Source organism: Hydractinia symbiolongicarpus, chromosome 12 (assembly GCF_029227915.1).
Source record: "Hydractinia symbiolongicarpus strain clone_291-10 chromosome 12, HSymV2.1, whole genome shotgun sequence".
Classification (NCBI taxonomy): Eukaryota; Metazoa; Cnidaria; class Hydrozoa; order Anthoathecata; family Hydractiniidae; genus Hydractinia; species Hydractinia symbiolongicarpus.
This window is the reverse complement of record NC_079886.1, coordinates 15,541,768-15,556,554: the sequence shown is the minus strand read 5'-3', so window position 1 is coordinate 15,556,554 and position 14,787 is coordinate 15,541,768. Positions and strand designations below refer to the sequence as shown.

At 40.2% G+C, this 14,787-nt stretch overlaps 1 protein-coding gene across 1 annotated transcript; it reads right to left on the bottom strand.

The window, feature by feature from the left end:
* Positions 1–2,379: 2,379 nt before the first annotated feature.
* LOC130621290 (uncharacterized protein K02A2.6-like) lies at positions 2,380–2,859 on the bottom strand. Its single transcript, XM_057436591.1, has one exon. The coding sequence runs from the start codon at positions 2,857–2,859 to the stop codon at positions 2,380–2,382; it is 480 nt and encodes a 159-aa protein (XP_057292574.1).
* Between the last annotated feature and the right edge of the window lie 11,928 nt (positions 2,860–14,787).

Here is a 14,787-nt window from a genome sequence, read left to right as displayed (position 1 = left end):
TTTTCTTCAATAGTGGCTGTTTTCAGTAGCCGTTCATGCTTATAGCGAGTAATTTGTAAATGCGTTAGCAAGACAGCCTCATCAGTTTCAACTTGGTTCACAAGATCTCCAAATATCGTAATATTAGCATGCCCAGAGCTATCAGATATAATAGCTGTTTTGAATTGTATAGTATTGCTATCTTTTTTACTAGTTTTGATTTCTGAAAGTAATGTGATTATATATTAATGCCTTGGAACAATGCACATTCAGCCAAGAAGGTTCCAATTTCAGATTTCTGAATTAATTCTAAATGTCTTTTTTTCATTGAAATTTTTTTAACCTGACTGTAGTCCGTTATAAGAATATCACTAGTAGACTTTTTGAAACGTTTTAGGGAAACTCACTTATTTTCCGATTCTTTCAAACGTTTGAATAATTCATATCTTGCTTTTGTAAACCATACAGCACGTTCAAAACCAGAATCGGATTGTAGTTCCATGTCAAAGTATGGAACATGTTTTTTGAATTCTTTTAAGGGCGATAATGACACCACAAATGCATTCAATGACGTGTCTAAAATTCCAAAAATACATTATTTCAACAGATTAATGAGATGGGGTTTGCAGCTTTTTAGACAAATTACCTTAAGTGTATAAGTCAATGTTGGATAAAATTTTTTTGAGATTAAATGCCTAAAAAACATATTTTTGTGAATAAGGTTTGTGGCAAGGGAATTTTGGGATTAATTTTTACTAAGATGATAAATATTAGGACGGGACTAAAAAAAAATCCACTGGACACTTTTACAATGAATGAACAAATATGTATCAGTGACATAAAATAGCTACAAACTCAATATTGTGTGATTAAATTTTGTTGCTAGCCACATATTCGGCGCATTCTGCTAATTTCAAAGTGCAATTGACTCTCCCTTATTCGAATTCCCACAGGGAAAACTTTTTGTTCGAATTATAGAGAGATTTGAATTATAGAAAGTCTCAGTAATTCGAACTTTCAGCTTCAGGGAGTGAAAATTCGAATTACAGAGAGAAAATACATTAATTTTAAAATCAAAAAAACATAATTTAGCTTTTTCTCGGCGTGTTGTGTCTTGGCCATTTTCAATCAAGAAGTTAAAAAATGTAGACAGACCAACGTTTTGAAAAATAACGTTCGAAAGACAATTTTAGAACTTTAGTAATATTCGAATTTGTCAAAGCCCTGTTTACACTCTAAAATTCGAGTTAGGGAGAGAATTGTCCTGAAGGGACTGAAAAACTGTTCGAATTAGAGAAAGTTTCGAATTAGAGAAATTCGAATTGTAAAAGGTTTTTTATAAGAGTTTCTTCAGGAAAATTAACGGTGACGGAGTACTCGTTTGAATTATAGAAATATACGAATTATAGAGATTTGGATTAGAGGGAGTCAACTGTAGTTACTATTTTGGTAAAAAAAGCAAAAATAAACAAACAAACCTTCATTAGGTTGACGTTGTTTTGGAACTTCTCTAAACTAACCAAAATATAAACTAAATCCATATATACAACAAATTTTCTATTTTTCAGAAATTATTTATTCCAACTTAAATCAGACTTAAAGCAACTATCATTGTGAGATATAATATTTATAGTATTTATTTATTTATAGTATATAATATTCAAAAGACAAATAAATATAAAGTTTTCTTTTGCATCAATTGAACATATTTATTTATGAGCAGAATTTGTGCATAAATTTACTTAGTTGGTGTTGATGGTCCTTGATTATCCATTACTAGTGTGCTATAAAAAAGGTTTTTATTAGAATCGTAAAATAATTAGAAAAGTACAGACGATAAATATGCGAATCAACTAATCACGTGTTTATTGTTTTCGTCATATATTCTAACATCAAATATTCTGTACAAGTAAAGTATAGATAATGATATTCATCGTAGATGTTCTGTATGTCGTAACATCTTCCCCTGAAACAATAAAGGAAACAAAACAAAGAATCTGGTGTTAGCATTGTATGTTGCTAAACCGTCTATCTACAAGTATCTGTTTAGCTATGTTAATATTTTCTCCAATGTTCGAGTGGGCGTCGGGTGCGTCGTGGATAGGTCTTGCGCGGTGGTGATAGTGCTACGGTTGCTTCTTGTTCTAGTGACGGTGTTGGTGGTAAGTTCTGAGAGTTTTCATCTTCAGGGTTTAGGCAGATCACTCCTTGGGTTTCTACGTCATCCTCCTCCTCAGTGTCTACTTTTAAGTGTTTCTCCAGTGCTGTCTCTGGTAGTTTTTTAAAATGGGTTACATTGCGTGTAATGCGGTGATCGGTATTCATGTCTTGTGCACTTATCATTGTACATGTCTGTTACACAAAGGTTGGATTTTTAGCATGCTGGTCATGGCGTATCTGTTATTTGTTCTTTGAATTCTCGTCGTTGTATTTTAGTTTAAGATCTATGGAATCCTTAATGTTCTTTGTGTAGTCAGGAATAGTGTATCTGACTTTTCTGCGGTACATTACATATGATGGTGGTACGTTGGTGGATGTGTGTGGTGTGATGCGATAGGCCATCAAGAATTTTTGAACTTCGTCAGTATAATTTTTATTTTCGATGTGTGCGGTGAACATAACTTTTGTGAGGGGGAGGATAAACCTTTCAACCTCTCCGTTGGCTTGGGGCCACAATGGAGTTATTCGTTGATGTTTGATTCCTTTTTCAGTGGTGTACTTTTTCACCTCTTTTGAACGAAATGGCGGTCCGTTATCAGAAATCATCTTTTCTGGAAAGCCAAAATGAGCGAAGGTGTTATTGCAGATTGAAACAAAGTTTGTCGCTGTTATATTATTTGTAAATGTCACGATAGGATATCGAGATCTTTGATCGATCATGACTAGAGCATATTTGTTATCTGGTAGTGGTCCAAGATAATCAGTGCTGATTGTTTGCCATGTTCTGTAATCTCAGTTGGTTGTAAAGGTGTTTTACTGTTTGTTTTTACTGTTGCTTGACACGGTATACAGTTTTGGGTTTCTTTCTGTATTAGTTTGTCCATACCTATGAAGCATATTTTGCTTCGCAAAAGTGCTTTTGTTTTAACAACTCCTTGATGTCCAATATGACCAAGTTTTACCGATATTCGATGGTAAATTCTAGGTAGTATAATGCGTTTATCTTTTAAGAAGATGTTGTTCTCTTCGTTTACGGTAAGTGTATCTTTAAATTTTCTGTAATGCTTTAACATTTTTGTTTCATCTGAATCTGGTAATTGAGCTAACCTGTGCCAGGTGTTCGATATAGCGATGTCGATGAGTTTTTGTAAGAACGGGTCAGTTTGTGTAGCAATTATATAATATTTTTTTAATGAACAGTTGGGTTAACCGTTGGCATTTCCCTAAATTGGACATAAAAGCAATAATTTAGTGTGTGAATCCAAAATACCAATTCGGACTATCATTCACATTAGGTTTAACCTTGAAAAAAGTTTGCGAACTCTCTTAACCTGGGTTTTGTCATTCGGTTAACCGTTATATTTCCAGCAATAACATAAAAAGTTTGTTAATATTTTAAACGAACTCCTTTGTTTTGTTTTATTAGCACCATTCTTTTAGGCATTGTGTCTATAATTTTGTTTATGTTCTAAAAATATAACACATATTACCTACAATCCATCACTTTTTGGGTCTAAATCATAAAAATCGCAAAAATCACAGCTCACATCCGCCATTATGATTTTTTCAAATAATAACGACACACACGTAAACCTTGCTACATGCTGATTAAACATGGAAAATATTGAAGTTAAAAGACCAGCCATTTTAAAATTATGCGATATTTTAGATTTTCGAAATTCAGACAACCCCGGAAAAAATATTTTGGAAAAATGTGATAAAACAGCCAATTAGGCCTTCTTTCCTTATTTTTTATGTCATAACTCCTTTTAACTGTCCCCCTTTCACCCAAAAATCAATGTTGTTTACCTCTAAGGTTTCTTGAGTACTTCTGCAAGCGTCCGATAGGCAAATACCATGTTCAACATTGACTTTTTTGGGAAAGGGGGAGCTCAAAATGAAATTCCCAAAATATTTTTTCCATGGTTGAAGCTTTATATCGTCTAATGTTATTGCTCTAAGGCTTGCGTAGGCGAATACGAAGTTGACGTGATGCTCACTGTATTTTAAGTTTTTGACATTTGAAGTTGGGTGTCGGCTTAGGTAATCTGCGACGTTGTCTCCTGATTTTATGTATTCGGTGGTAAAGGTGTATCCTTGTATTCGGAGTAACATCTTTTCTATACGTGGAGGCGGTACTGATTTAGGGTTGTTAAGAATGTTTGTCAAAGCTTTATTGCCATTGTAAAGTACGAAAGGTCTTCCTAATAAGTAAAGGTGATTTTTCTCACATGCGTATGTTATTGCTAATGTTTCTCTTCTATTTGGGAATATCTCATTTCTGTTTTGATTAGCGATCTGGAGGAATAAGCTACAGCTTTTGTGTCAGCTTTTCCTTTCGTTCTCTGTAACAAAATAGCGGAAATGCCTACTGGACTGGCATCACAATAAATCAATGTTTCTCTATTCTCGTCGAAGTAGGAAATGCATGAATCTTCTGACAGTGACGTTTTCAGGTTTGGAATGCGGTTTCACACTCTGGACTCCATTCGTACTTCGCATCTTTTTATGTTAGGCATCTAAGTGGCTGAGTGATTGTGCTGTATTGTGGAATGAATCTCTTCAGGTAATTTGTCATTCTAAGGAAACTGCGAAGTGATTTCAGATCCTCTGGACGGTTTGCATTCTTAATGCTGACGTTTTTTCTGGGCTCGGTTTGATGCTATCAGCTGAGAAGATATAACCAAAATTCTCGAGGTTATTTTTACCGAATATACATTTCTTTAAATTTAAGGTTGATCCCTTTTCAGCTAACTTTTTGAAGACTTTTGCCAGTATTTTATCATGTTCTTCTGTAGTCTTGGCGTAGATCAGTATTTTGTCAGCTATATTTGCTGCTCCTTCAATGTCCATAAGGATGGATTGAAGGGTGTGTTGGAGTTCTTCAACAGCACTGTTTGCTCCGAAAATTAACCTTTTGTATTGCATGATTCTCTTTTCGGTTCTGAAGGCAGTAATATATCTGCATGAGGGGTCTAATTCTAGCTGATGAAATGCAGAGTTTAAATCTAACTTTGTAAAATGTTTACTGTCTTTTAGTTTTATCAATAGATCGTCAATAACTGGTGTGGGGTATCGAGTTCTCGTAATCGCCTTGTTTGCTGCACGCATATCTAAACAAATTCTAATGTTATTTTTTCCCTTTGGTACGACAACTATCGGGTTCAACCAAGGTATAGGTTTCCCTTTCACTTCTTCTAGTATTCCGAGGGATTCAAGTTTATCCACTGTCTGTTTGACTTTTTGTCTAAGAGCACACGGAATTCTGCGTTCTGGTTGAGCGACTGGGGGTACTTTCTCATCTATATGGAACTTTACTTGATAATGTGTATATATTTTCTTTAAAGATTGTTTTTTTATAACTATCGATTAGCGGCTGTAATGTAAGGGGCGGTGCGTTTATCTTTTCAGCACTATTCTGGTTTAAACTGGGTACTTCATTCTCCTGCTCGGGTGCCTTTTCTGTTTTATTAATCTGCTTTTGAGTATTTTTTTGAATAACGTGTTTGTTGATCTCAGGCGCGTTTAAGCTAAGCAATCTTAAATCAATTGCCGCTGTACCGTTGCCCTCCGAGAAAGTTCATAATAAAGAATAGAGAAGGAAGTGGCTGAATGTGATAACAAAAGGTAGGGAGCTTAATAAGAATTTTAAGCTGTAGATAAAAACTCGATCGAGTTTACACCTGCGAAAGATATTTTCAATGCGGAAGATATAATTACATGTAAGTAGCGTACCTTGAAAAATTACAAAGCATTATATCGTGTGGTCCGAAATATATTTATAAGAATAATTGTAGACTCAGAATCATACAAATTCTAACATTATTTACTCAGACCTTGGAGGAAAGAATACGGACTCAATAGCCTCAGGATAAAGGCTGTCTAAAATCTTTTTGCAGGAATCATTTACAATACAAGAAAATCTCTGAACAGTTATGATTGACAAATCGACCTCTTCATTATTTACTGGTGTAGTTGATGTATGCTTTATTTTATGGAGCTACAGCCCACCTTAACTCTTGCAACGTTTTTTCACAAATTCCGCACATAAACGAACCTGGTTCAATCTATAAATGAATAAGAAATTAGTTGGATCTTTTTAAAAACTACAGTTTTATTAACAAAAGTCAGATAAAGTTAGCTAGCTAGCTTTTGCTAGTTTGCTAAGCGTGAATTTATGATAATGCATTTTCTTAAAAATTACAAAAAGTACTTACATTTTCAGCGATAGATTCTATTTCATCTACTGGTATTTCATTTTTTTCTAAAAACTCTAAAATTTCATCAAAATCGTCGTCTAAATAGTAAAAAAAGTTTCTTCCTTATGCAATGTTTTCTCTTGTCGCTCTGCCATTTTTGAATCAGCGTGCACGGTTAGCGTAAAAATGCGCACTTTCAACATCAGCGATAAATTAATCTTTGGCGCTTTGAAGTTTACCGATTTTCTAAACCAGGGTTTTTGTCTATCAACTATGATTTAATATAGGATATTGACGTTAAAGTAGTGCTATTTTCGTCGCGCCGTAACGTCAGAAAGTTTCATATTAGACATGCATTTTTCGGCAACATCAAAGGTAAATGAACACATCCACTTTGCCTGTTACAGAGACACAGAACTGGCGTATTATTATATAGACTAGTCGATAAGGCCCGTGGAAAAATCCACTGAGGCAGTATAAAAATGAAAAAGAAGCTTTTTGACGACGTCAGCAACCAATCACAAAAAAAATAATTCAGAAGCTTGTTTTTACGTTGCCTCTATTGTGTAGAGCTTAAAGCGCTGATCAAGAAAATGTATATAATCGTGTGCTTTTGATGAGCGGTTAATGAGATATAAGGGTTTAAAAAATCTTTTTTCCGGAAAGTTGAAAACCTGTTTTATAAGATAAAACCAGTGGTTTGTGGCTGCCACTTTTTTTCTGAAAGAGATTGGTCCTTGGAAATGACCTTTCACAAGAATTCATCGGTAAATATCATTATTTTAAATAAGAATTGTGCTCTCAGTAAGATAAATATAAGCAATAAACCAGTGTTAGATGTGAAAAATGTTGCTTGTAGCTAGTATAGGGGGTCCTTCATACAGAATTTTACTTGTGACGTCACAACTTTTCGTCACGCCTCATCGCACAAAATTCCGCTAATAATCATCAAAAATCAACGCATGTGCAGTAAAGCTCAGTGCTATCATGCGCAAGTGGAGTAAATCAACGCATGCTACTGATTCTATAGCTTCGATTCCAAGCCCTGACGTAATCACGCTCACGCCAAGCAGACCGTGGTCACAGAAGGGTACACACGTGTCATGCATTTTAAACTTCTTTGCAAGCTTATCCCGCTCCTTGACACATTTCGCAGGTACTTTTCAATATCATCAATTTTTTTGAGTCTGTAGACCTGGCTTTCCTCCTGCATATCGGCGCCTTGTGCAGGTGCACTCGGTAAATTTGGGTACAGCTTAGCTATATCGCTCATTTATTCTATTAGCAAATGCATTGTGAGGCTGGTGAACGAGACGTTCTTTTCATGGTGATAGACGTCTGTTAACATGAATTCGAGACGATCCGTGGAGCCTTTCAAAGGGAGGTATATCAGAGTGTCAAAACTCCGGGTCAACATATCTCCCCAGGCGTTTAATTCCTTGGTGGGAGACAAGGCCAGAATCTTAGACTTTTTACCATCAAGTAGGCAGTCGTCTTCACCCAACTGTGGACAAACGGGCCTCAATCTATGGTAAACATCAGTCCTGTAGTATCCATCGTAGTCACCCTTCATATAATACCTTTTCGCAGGATCGTAGGGTAGGCCCAAGAGCTCCTGCAATGGTCTGTTAATAACCACCGAGTACCCGTCACTGACGCGGAGCCTACAGAGTCCATTTTTCAAGACAAAAAGCTTAATCTTGTCCCCTTGTGCTTGACTTTTCACAATGGACGCCAAATCCTCAATCCTGTACAGACCGTTCATGATCTCAATTCGAGTCACCCTCTGATCGGGCCCAATTTTGCGCATGGTAAACTCGTTTTCACTATAAAGATTCAGCCATACAGGCCTGATACTGATGGATTTTAAGGCAATTCTCGTATCCTGCCCCAGGTAGTTCTTAAATATGGTAAGCTTTTCTATATCGGCAATATACAGTTGCTTCATCCCTTTTTTCTTAGAAGAAAAGGATGAACATGTACTCATACAACCCCAAGGCAAAGTACAGAAGTAACAGGGGGAATGGGCCCTTGGTGTAACCAACTTGGAGCATCAGGGCTTGTACGTGTCTACAGACTCGCACATCGAGGTGGCATTCCCCGAGTTTACAAAATATGCCATCAAAATCCCCACCAATTTGCTAAATGACCCTGTCAGAGTGGGCTGGATAGGACAAGCGTTGGACTACTGGAATATCCAGGTTAACTTCGCAACTCATTGCGCAACCACGGCCTTGGGCATCTCTGCTAAGCACATGACGGGATCCGTACCCCTTGTCAACTCTATTTTTAAATTCCATGCTTATTAACACATGCGTCGTATATTGGCAAGGATGAATGTCCCCATGCCTTATGACGATGGGTTTTCTCAGTATAAAACCCCTACTCAACCTCTGGATATGCACAGGTATGTAGGCAATACGGTGCAGATGCTAATAACCTGTAAAAGTATAAAGCTGTCATGTCGTCGTTGACAAACGGCCGTTGGTGGCCTCAAGTTGACGGCGATTGGGCCAAGTTTATCATTCCGACAAGTCAGGGTTTGACATCGGAAGGTCTAACCAAGCTAAGCGAAAGTATCCGGGTTTACGGGGCGGGGGCCAAAGCATCCCTGATCGAATCCGGTGCTAACAACTACACGGCAAGGCAAATCCTATTGCAGAAATTTGAAGCTATGGTCCAACGCCAGGAAAATGTAGGGCATGATATCACGGAATTCCAAAAGGTGCTGCAATATGCCAGAACCCCGGTAAATTTTGCGGTCATGCCAAGCGTATACATGTTGCCTTCCGATATAAACTTGCGTATAGGCAATACTGTGGGGTATAACAATAACATCTTCATAGCACCTGCCAATGTAAATGTCCAAGTCGATGTGAATAACAAGCCTATTCATACGGGGAGGGCTATTAGACCACCTTCATCGGGCATGTGGCAGCTATCAAATCACTACCCAAGCATACTACACCTCCTATACCACCTAAGCATACCACGCCACCCATACATAGTACATCTCCTAAGCATACCACACCTCCCATACCTCCCAAGCATACTACAAAACATACCATACAGGCTATACCATATACACCCACCAAGCATGCCATACCGCCCACGCCTCCTGATTATACTACATCGCCCGAACAAACCTTACAAAACCAGCATGAGGATACCAAGGCGGTCTTGATCACGACAGGGGTAGGCCTCATAATAGCCTACATCTGGCTCAAGTAACTTTCCTCTTTCCAGCATAGAGCCCAGAGGCCCTAACCCAGAGGCTGCCACGATGGCCATCTACAGATGCTTGGCCGCATATTCGACGATAGTTGACGCTACCCTCAGAAAGAAGGAGACTACGGTATCGATGACTCCGGGTAATGCAGCACCTGCCTTGCTCGCCAGGTATTTGAGGAAGTTTCCGAGCCTTTCAAGCTGTTTTTCTACAAACCCTTTCCACCACCTCCTGCTGCACTTCCTCCCGCCGCGGCAGTTGCTTCAGCACCTGCCGTAACTGCGAGTACGATGGTGGAAACTAGTGGTCCAAAGGCAGACACTATACTCGCTATAGTTATACCCTGCTCCATGAAGAGGATTTTAAGCTTCTCTAGCAGAGGCATCCCTGGCGATTTTCATCAACTCAGCCTTGGTATTTTTCAGATGCTTAAAAATCTCCCGTGAGAGTAGACCATGTCTTCCCAGTGCAACCTTTCTATTCTTTTTCAAGTTTTTAATATCCTTCTAAAGTGTGTCAATTTCCCCACCCCTTTGCCTACCGGCATTCTGCTTTTTCAGTTCTTTCACTTTATCCTCTTTTTGTTTTGATATCACTACCATACGAAATAATCTTACCCTTCAATTCCTTAATATTATTCTGTAAGGTTTCAATTTCGAGCTTTATTCCTCCTATATCAATGTCCTCGACGTCGTTGATGCCAGCAAACGAAGTATCTATAAACCCTCTACATCATATGCAAAATTTTGTATACCGTCTATTGTTTCCATCTCTTTACCCTTCTCTTCACTCCTATTCAATACAAGAACATGAACCTCATTTGCGAGGTTCTGGGCCGTTGCCCTACTACCCCTGTTAGGTTTTTGATAGTTGGTAAAACCTAGGGCCTTGATACTCGTAGGACCTAAATCCTTTTCTATGGCTGTAATAACTCTTAGCTCACCGGTCTTAGTCGTAAACACTATCTCTTTGTAGACCTGTCCCCCCTTCGTCATCTGCCTAAAAACAAGCTTTTTACCCTCACCTATCCTGAAATAATCATAGTTTTTCTCATTTGGCGTCCTATTTGAATGCTTGCCAAGCTCGTCATAAAGGACGTCTACATCATCCTCCAAATTCTGTTCCCCAGCCCCAATGCCAATCGCCTACGTGTACCCGAATGCTGTCCTGGCGTCGAAGTCCCCGATGTTCCGGGGAGTTGTTGCGTTGACGGCGTATCTTCCTTATCATCCCCACCACCCCTATCAAGATCATCTTCATGCATAAATATCGGATTATCAGCCATTTTATTAGAAGATTTCCCATATAATAAATATGAGTACATTCGGAACGACCCTAGACCCATATGCAGAGACTAAGCAGCTTTTTGGTATCAAAGGCATAAAACAAAGGGTTCAGATTAGCCACATACCTTCAACCATCAACCAGAATGAAAACCTCTATGTGGATATCCCAAACATGCCCCAGAATGATGTCATTTTCCCGGGCAGCCTCAAGCTTTTATTTGAATTGACATTGACGGGGACCAATGCAAAGCGCACCATTGTCAGCAACATCGGCAAAAGTCTGGTGAAGAATTTGCGCATTACGTTAAACGGCAACGAGGTACAAAATATATCTGATTATATTACCCTGGCAGTGTACCGGGACTTGTGGTTACCCAAATTCGATCATGACAGCAACCTCATTCTAGAAGGGATCAACCCAAATGACGGGACCATCAGAGCCTTGCAAGTCAAGGCTAGTGACCACGTTGGGACGGATGAGGAAAAGGCCATTGCCGAAGCGTACGGTAACACCTTCTGCATGCCCCTAGGCAAGATGTTTGAGTTGACGAGGGATCTCCCGTTTTACCAGCGGGACTCCATGACAGGTTGCAGTTTGTCCTACATTTCGCACCTCATGCTGACGTCATCAAGGATGGAGGTACGGCAGCATCGGGAAGCACGGCAGCCAAAGCAGCTAACGCTGCCTATCAGATTACAAATATAAAGCTGGAATTTGACAAGATCACTCATGAAGGTCTCGCGAGTGCCATGATGTCAAGGTATGCAAGATTGGCCCTGCCGTATGAACGGATCCTAAGGAGCAAGGTAGTCACTATGAATAAAGGAGATACCTCATACAACCTCCAAATCATGACCCCGGCGAAAAGCCTCAAAGGCGTGTTGCTATTGTTAGTAGACCCCGGGAAAGTGAAACCATATGCTGGAGTAAACAAAGTGTTCTACAATCCCAAGATTGACAAAATCAGCGTTACGGTGGAAGGGGAACCCAATGAACTGTACAGTCATGCGATACTTCCCAAAGATCATCTCGATAAGATCGTGAACATTTTCGGTGCCCACGATAGCAATGTCACCATTGGCCAATTCTTCAACGAAAGATATGCGTTATTCATCGATTTCCGAGCAGGCCGGATTTTTATACCCCTTCAAAGCAACAACAAGATGGCGAATTGGCCTTCGTTGTTGGATCACTGTCCCTACTAGGCTTCGTTGCCTATAAGCATTTGTAGGAACGCGTTTTAACATGTATAATAAAGACATGTCAAAATCACCACATATCGTTACCGAGGAGGAGGCTGAAAAGCTAACCCAAATTTATTATGCCCCGGAACACCTGTGGATCGGGCGCAAGGCTATTAGATTACTCGCGAAGGAAAGCGGTCTCTCAAAAAAGCTAGTAACCCACTGGCTTTCTCGTTAACTGTTGTGGCTGAGACACATCAAGGGCCCTAAAAAGATCGATTATCCGCATTTTACCGTTACGAGGCCTAATGAGATGCATCAGTTTGATCTGTTGTACATGCCCCACGATCGGTTGTATTGTAGCACCTACAAGTACATATTGACAGGTATTGACGTGGCTTCACGTTACAAAGTAGCAAGAACGTTGCGCACCAAGAAAGCTCTTCGCGAGATAGTGTGTTTTTTCCACTTAGCCGACTATAAAAGTCCTCGTGAGCCACAGGTCCAGCATGGTTCAACTTGTCGTGGCTCGTCAACCATTCATATGGAAACACGAGCTTTTCGAGCTTACATTCCAACGACTTGCACCAACCGTCATAGCTTAGACCAGGAGCAAGGAAATTTTTGATATCTAGAAATTTAAACCTCGAGGTGGTGAGGAACATGTAGTCATTATCTTTTTTTGCTACCCTGATCTTATCGCCTTGCGCAATCTCTTCGACAAAATACCGCTTGATCAGGTTGATGTCGTACTTGCCAGAATTAAACCCTATTGCAGCTACTTGATTTAACCACTCATCCCACAACTCCCGGTTCTTTTTGGAGAGCATGTCAAAGTCGTCAGGCTTCGGGTACATTCTCTCGACCTCTTTCACAATCAGGGCATGCCTATTCTCCAGCTCCTCCACAAACTGTTTAACCAAGACCTTAGGATCCTTGTGCTCGATGAAAGTCGGGTTCCCATTCAAGCTATTGGCAATACCAACACTTACAGGAACATGTTTCAAAGGTATGTTAGATTAGACGTTTGCCGGGAATATAAAGGCGATAGGCGGGCTTCGAAATCAAACACAATATAGTGTTGGTAGGGCCTAAATTCTTTCGTAAAGTACCTCGATTTTGAGGGGTTTCTCAAATTCCCAAGCTGTGATGAGGTTGTACCCCCGTTCCCGTATCATCCTTTCCTTTGACTGGGTTGTAGTGTGGCGAGTCTTGTCCGCTTTGGTTCTCTCGGACAGACAGGGGCATCCGAGCCACTTACAACCATTGTACTCGTATACAGTTTTTGTGACAGGCTCATACCCATCTACCTTCCACTCCTTTTTGCCATCACGGATAACACGTTCACCACCATGACCACATAGGGCATGATGAATATGTCTTCCGGTTTGTTTTGACATGTATTCTATCTATTTTGATGCATCATAGCTATACCCCTCATCGTGAAAGATCTTCTCGGCCCTGCTCGGCATACGTTTGACCTCCCCCCCCCTTTGCAGATAATCGTCGTCCTGACATTTGTTCTTCTTATGCCGCGTGAGGTGGTTGCTTTTGGTAAACAGTTGTTTGCATACCTCACATTCCCATTTCTGTTAGGCCAGCACGTCTAAATCCTTGATGTAGAAACAGTGTCCGTCCAGCATACCAAGATTGATGCCATCTAAACCTTTTTTGTATTGCTTTTGACCATAGACGAGTCGCCATGGTGCCCTCTCGGAGTTTGTCTTGGGTTCAAATACTCTGATGTTGACCTTGAATTGTTTGGCAACCCCTTCCAAATCCACCAGCCTCGTAGGCCTGACGTCCTTACGCTAAGCTTAGGGTCCCCGTAGTACTCTTGAGCTAAGGTGAGAGCTGTTTTTGTTAGACGCTCCTTCCCCCGTACTACGGCGGCCCTCTCTCTTACGGCCAAGCATCTCCAAAAGCATAGGTTGTCCGTTCTGGCATCTACGCCATCCATGGCGTAGATGCACCTTTTTTTCGCAACCAATCCGGGAGAGGGCCGCATCCCAAGAGGGGTTCACGCGTACTTATCACCTTGATCTGTACGTGATCGAAGACAATTTTTCCCTCATATGTCCCTGGGGTCTCGGTGGTTCTAACAGGTGGTAAATAAGCCTTAGTCCAAAACTCATAATCCTCCAGATCGAGACGCTTCATTTCACATTCTTCAATGAACGCTTCAATTTCCGCTATACTTGACAGCGACCTGGAGCTCTTGGTTTTGCCGTAAATAGACACACCACCTCCACCCTTGTAAATATCACAGCTGAAGCTGTACACAACCTTAACACGCATGTCTATATGGGGCGTAATTTTTTGCATGATCGCATCCGTTAGTGTTCGGTTCAGATTCTTATTGATACTCCATGTTTTCACTCTGTTTCCGTCTTCTAACGTTTGAATATCGTTTTCGTCAAATATGTGCCAAATATCCTCGGCACCTGTGGCTTCCTTCTTCTCCCGGGGGAACATGTGTTTGAGGTCTTCAATTACCTGATATTCATTCTGGATGTCCTCCGTATCGTAGTAGTCTTCTCTTGCCTCCTGTTCGATTTCGTCGTGAAGCGTTGTCCCTCTTGAAATTTGTTCCCTCGCCTTTTTGTAATACAAGGTTACAGCATCCCCCACGTCTCGTAGTCGATCGGCAAGAGCGTCGCGAGTTGCTGCCATTGGTGCCGACACGGTGCTATATAGTTTGCTGATTTCATTCTTAAAACAGCTCATCTTTATTACATAGAAAAACAGC